General features: G+C 29.3%; 1 protein-coding gene across 1 annotated transcript; it reads left to right on the top strand.

Annotated features, from left to right (window-relative positions):
- The first annotated feature begins 239 nt into the window (after nt 1-239).
- On the top strand, nt 240-1454 carry LOC140438773 (uncharacterized). The gene has a single exon (XM_072528422.1). The coding sequence runs from the start codon at nt 240-242 to the stop codon at nt 1452-1454; it is 1215 nt and encodes a 404-aa protein (XP_072384523.1).
- Nucleotides 1455-4208: the final 2754 nt, after the last annotated feature.

Below are 4208 nucleotides of genomic sequence, written 5' to 3'. Positions count from 1 at the left end.
TGAATTGATCAATTTTCGAGGTGAAACAATTACCGTACGTCTACATTTGCGGAAAATTCAATAGCAAATATGGTATTGCATTTTTACAAAACTGCTGCTTTTCCGAAACATTTACAAAACTATAAAAGACGACAACGCAACAAAAAACATTACAGTTCTTCGACAGTGCGGCCCAAACTGCTAACCGTACGCAATCGTAACTTTTTGAAAGCGCTTGGTTTTTACGTTCTTATTTAATAATGGATTTATTAAGTGTTACCGATGAGCCCTTTAGTGATACATCAGTCGAAAACTGCCAATTTCATAGTTATCAACCGTACAATTCTGCATCTCCCAACTACAATGATGAGGTCCGAATAATAATAACAGATTTTGACGCCCTTACTGCGCCCAGTAATAGCTATATTTACATTGAAGGTCAATTACTGACCGACAAAAATCAAGTCCCAACAAAATTCAAATTTATTAATAACGCTATTGCCTACTTGTTTCGAGAAATCCGATATGAATTAAACGGGGTAAATGTAGATTCCGTACGAAATCTGGGCTTAGTTTCTACTATTAAAAATTATTTGTCATTAAACGATAATACATCTAAGCTTTTAATTAACGCAGTGTGGTGTCCAAATGAAAAAGACCGCATTCTAACTGATGACAAAGGAAATTTTAATTTATTTATTCCGCTCAGACTTTGGTTGGGAATATTTGAAGATTTTACAAAAATTATTATGGGAATGAGACAAGAATTGGTACTGATTCGAGATAAAGATGACATAGACGCAGTATTATCAACAGATGAGACAGAACATCCAAAGATAAAGCTGTTAAAGCTATCATGGCATGTTCCTCACGTTACTCCTTCGATTTCTCAACAGATTATATTAAATAAAATCCTTAATAGTAATAATGAGCTACCCATTAAATTTAGAAGCTGGGAGCTAATCGAATACCCTGCTTTACCAAATTCCACGAGACATACGTGGCCTGTCAAAACATCTACTAAATTAGAAAGCCCGAGGCATGTTATTATTGCATTACAAGACGGAAGAAAAGGAAATTTGTTAAAGGACCTGAGTCAATTTGATCATTGTAACCTGAGAAATATTCGTGTTTTTCTAAATTCTAACAGATATCCGTACAATGATCTGGAGCTAGATTTTGACAGTAACCGCTTTGCTACTTTATATGAAATGTTTGCAAATTTTCAAGAATCTTATTATCATCTAACAAGTAATCAACCATTATTAACTTCACAAGAATTTAAGGAAAAAGCACCCATAGTACATATCGATTGCTCTCGTCAGCCTGAAGTTCTTCAAAGTGGATCTGTTACTCTGAGAATTGAATTTGAAACTACTAAGCCAATAGGTACTAATATCTCAGCGTACTGTCTCATTTTACATGAGAAAGAATTTTATTACAACCCGCTAACAAAGATTGTAAGACAAGTATAATCATTTTTCTCAATTATAGAAAGTCACTAACAGACTTTTAGAGACAAGACAAGTATAAACTTTTTTTTTTAATTTTTCGAAAGTCACCAACAGACATGGACTTTACAAACAAACATACATACATTTTTCCATTTCTTTTCTGATTGAAATTTTTTTAATGAATTCATACACAAATAATAATAAGTTATTCCCAAATTTACGACATCGTCTCTGTTATTTTAATTTTGTTAAATTAATCTCTTTTAAAGAACGATTGCGTAAGCAGCATCTCCAAAAATTGAAAATTCTTAAACAAGACCTACAAATATATCTCAATTACAAAACAACTATACGTCAGTTACGACAACTTCAAATATGCGAGTAGTCGTTGACGTTCAGGGCTTTACAATAGGTAAGAAAAAGTTTTTTCCTAAGGAATTGGCCATATACGATGGAAAACAAGCAGCCCATTATATTTTTCGACCTCCTTTTGCAAAAAAACTATTAGACTTGGAGGATTTCCGAAAAACCAATTGGTTATCGAGCAACTACCATTTTTTACAATGGGAAAATGGTTTCACACCAATGTTTCAGTTTTCCAATATTTTACATTTTCACACAAAAAACGCTTCAGTCGTAATGGTTAAAGGAAAAGAAAAAGCTGAATACATTAGGACCTACTTGAAAGATAAAGTATATGAATTGGAAGAAACTCCTAGTCTCCAAATGTCTTTGCCGAAATGTATGGGACATACCAACAATTTATGTATGTGTGCTTTAACTAATGTATATTATTTGTTCGATACGTTTGTTATGCAATAAATTGTTGAAAAAAAAATAACATGTTTTATTTATTTCCCCACCCTTTCTGTATCATATAAAGGCAAATATTTTTTATAAATTTTATTAGTATTCACGATGTGTGATAAAGAAAGAGGTTACGATATAGCTGGCTTTTATCACAATGATTTTAACACAACTAGTTTAACTAATTTCTATTATAGATTATCGACGTTTAAAACTGGAAAGGACTGATATCGGCCATTGAGTTGGCTGCATATGGCTTTTATTTTTTACAACTACAAGATATTGTAAAATGTTTTCATTGCAATGTAGAAATTTATAGATGGATGTCAAATGATGACATTTATATGGAACATATAAAATTCAGTCCTAATTGTACGTTTGCATCAAATATACACAATCTTTTCCATAAAAACAACAGAATGGAAACTAGTGACAACAAAATAAATCAAAAACGTGGTGAAAAAAACAATAAAAATAACAAAACGGAAACTAGTGACAGCAAAACAATCGAGAAACGTGAAAAAAATAAAATGGACTATAAGTGCATTTTTCTAAATGTATTAATCATTTTGATCCATTCAAGCATAATTTTTACACTCAACTCTCTATATAAATAGAAGAAAATAGATAATTTTTTTTTAGTGATATGGAAAATGTTGGATGTACAATATATACTTTTAACTGCAGTCATAAACAATACGCTATTTCTTTCGCACCCGTTTAATACTCAAGAAGTCTGGATCTGTTTTGACCACGGAAATCATTATGAAACCTGCTCTAACTGGACAAAAATGACTATATACGTTCCAAATATTTCACTAACTCTGAACGCAACAATACCACAAGATAGTATAAACTTTAAACTTAGATTTTTAAAGCAACATGGAAAAATAGTTGAGACTTTGTGGACCAAAATCATAAATTGCGAATCTGGGACAAATCAGCAGTGTACTAGTTTGATCTTGTATTATATCGCAGTTTGCCTAACAATAATGATTGCAGGAATTATATTTAATTTATGGAGGAGAATGCGGGAAAAGTCACAACAATTGGAAATAAAACAAGGTCGATGTGTGAAATAAATTAGAAAAAGTTGAATCCCAAGTAGAGCTGTAGCAGTATTCATTTTGGCAATATTTGTTTATTTATTTTATATAAAATGTATATTTTATTAAAATTAAATAGAACATTATGTTTTTTATTTATTTTCGGACTAAAAATACTATTTTTTCTTTTATTTCTTTGTTTTAGAAATAAGACAGTAATTTGCAACGAAACATGAGAACATAAAACAGTAATAAAATACCTACAAATTTCTAAATGTAAATTTTGTTTATCAGTGTAAATTATAGTAATTACATAATATATAAAAAATGATTTTACTTACCAGAATAGTTGTTCTTTTCTATTGTGGTTTAAAGACAAAATAAAATTATTTTTTTTTATTTGTGCACCTATTTATATACAGTTAAGGATGTTAATATGAATGTGATTTGCATACGAATGACTTAGAATTATTATACAATATAATTAAATATTTAAAAATTTATCAACATAATGTTCTTATAATATTATGCAGATTAAAATGTCATCTTTTTCAACATTTGTTTATGGACTTGTTTCCCCAATAAACAAGTCAATTTATAATGACTTTCTTTGTTAATACTCTTAAAGGTTAATATTCTTAATAATAATTTATTCAAAAATTATTGATCTAATCAAATAATGCAAATATTTATTTTTGCAATATTTATTTTTGCAATATTTAATGAATATTAAATTAATGGACTTGTTTCTCTCCGGTTTCAAGTAAAAATTCCTAATAACATTTTTGTTAAAGCAGGTACGTATTTGGATATTTAGTAAATATTTAATCACAACTAAATTATATTATTGGTTTTGTTTAATACCAGGTAAATTCTTAACAATAATTTATACAAAATTATTGGTCTGGACATTTTAAAGCAA

This window comes from Diabrotica undecimpunctata, chromosome 4, assembly GCF_040954645.1.
Source record: "Diabrotica undecimpunctata isolate CICGRU chromosome 4, icDiaUnde3, whole genome shotgun sequence".
NCBI lineage: Eukaryota > Metazoa > Arthropoda > Insecta > Coleoptera > Chrysomelidae > Diabrotica > Diabrotica undecimpunctata.
The sequence above is the reverse complement of the archived record's forward strand: the minus strand, read 5'-3'. Positions and strand labels throughout refer to the sequence as shown.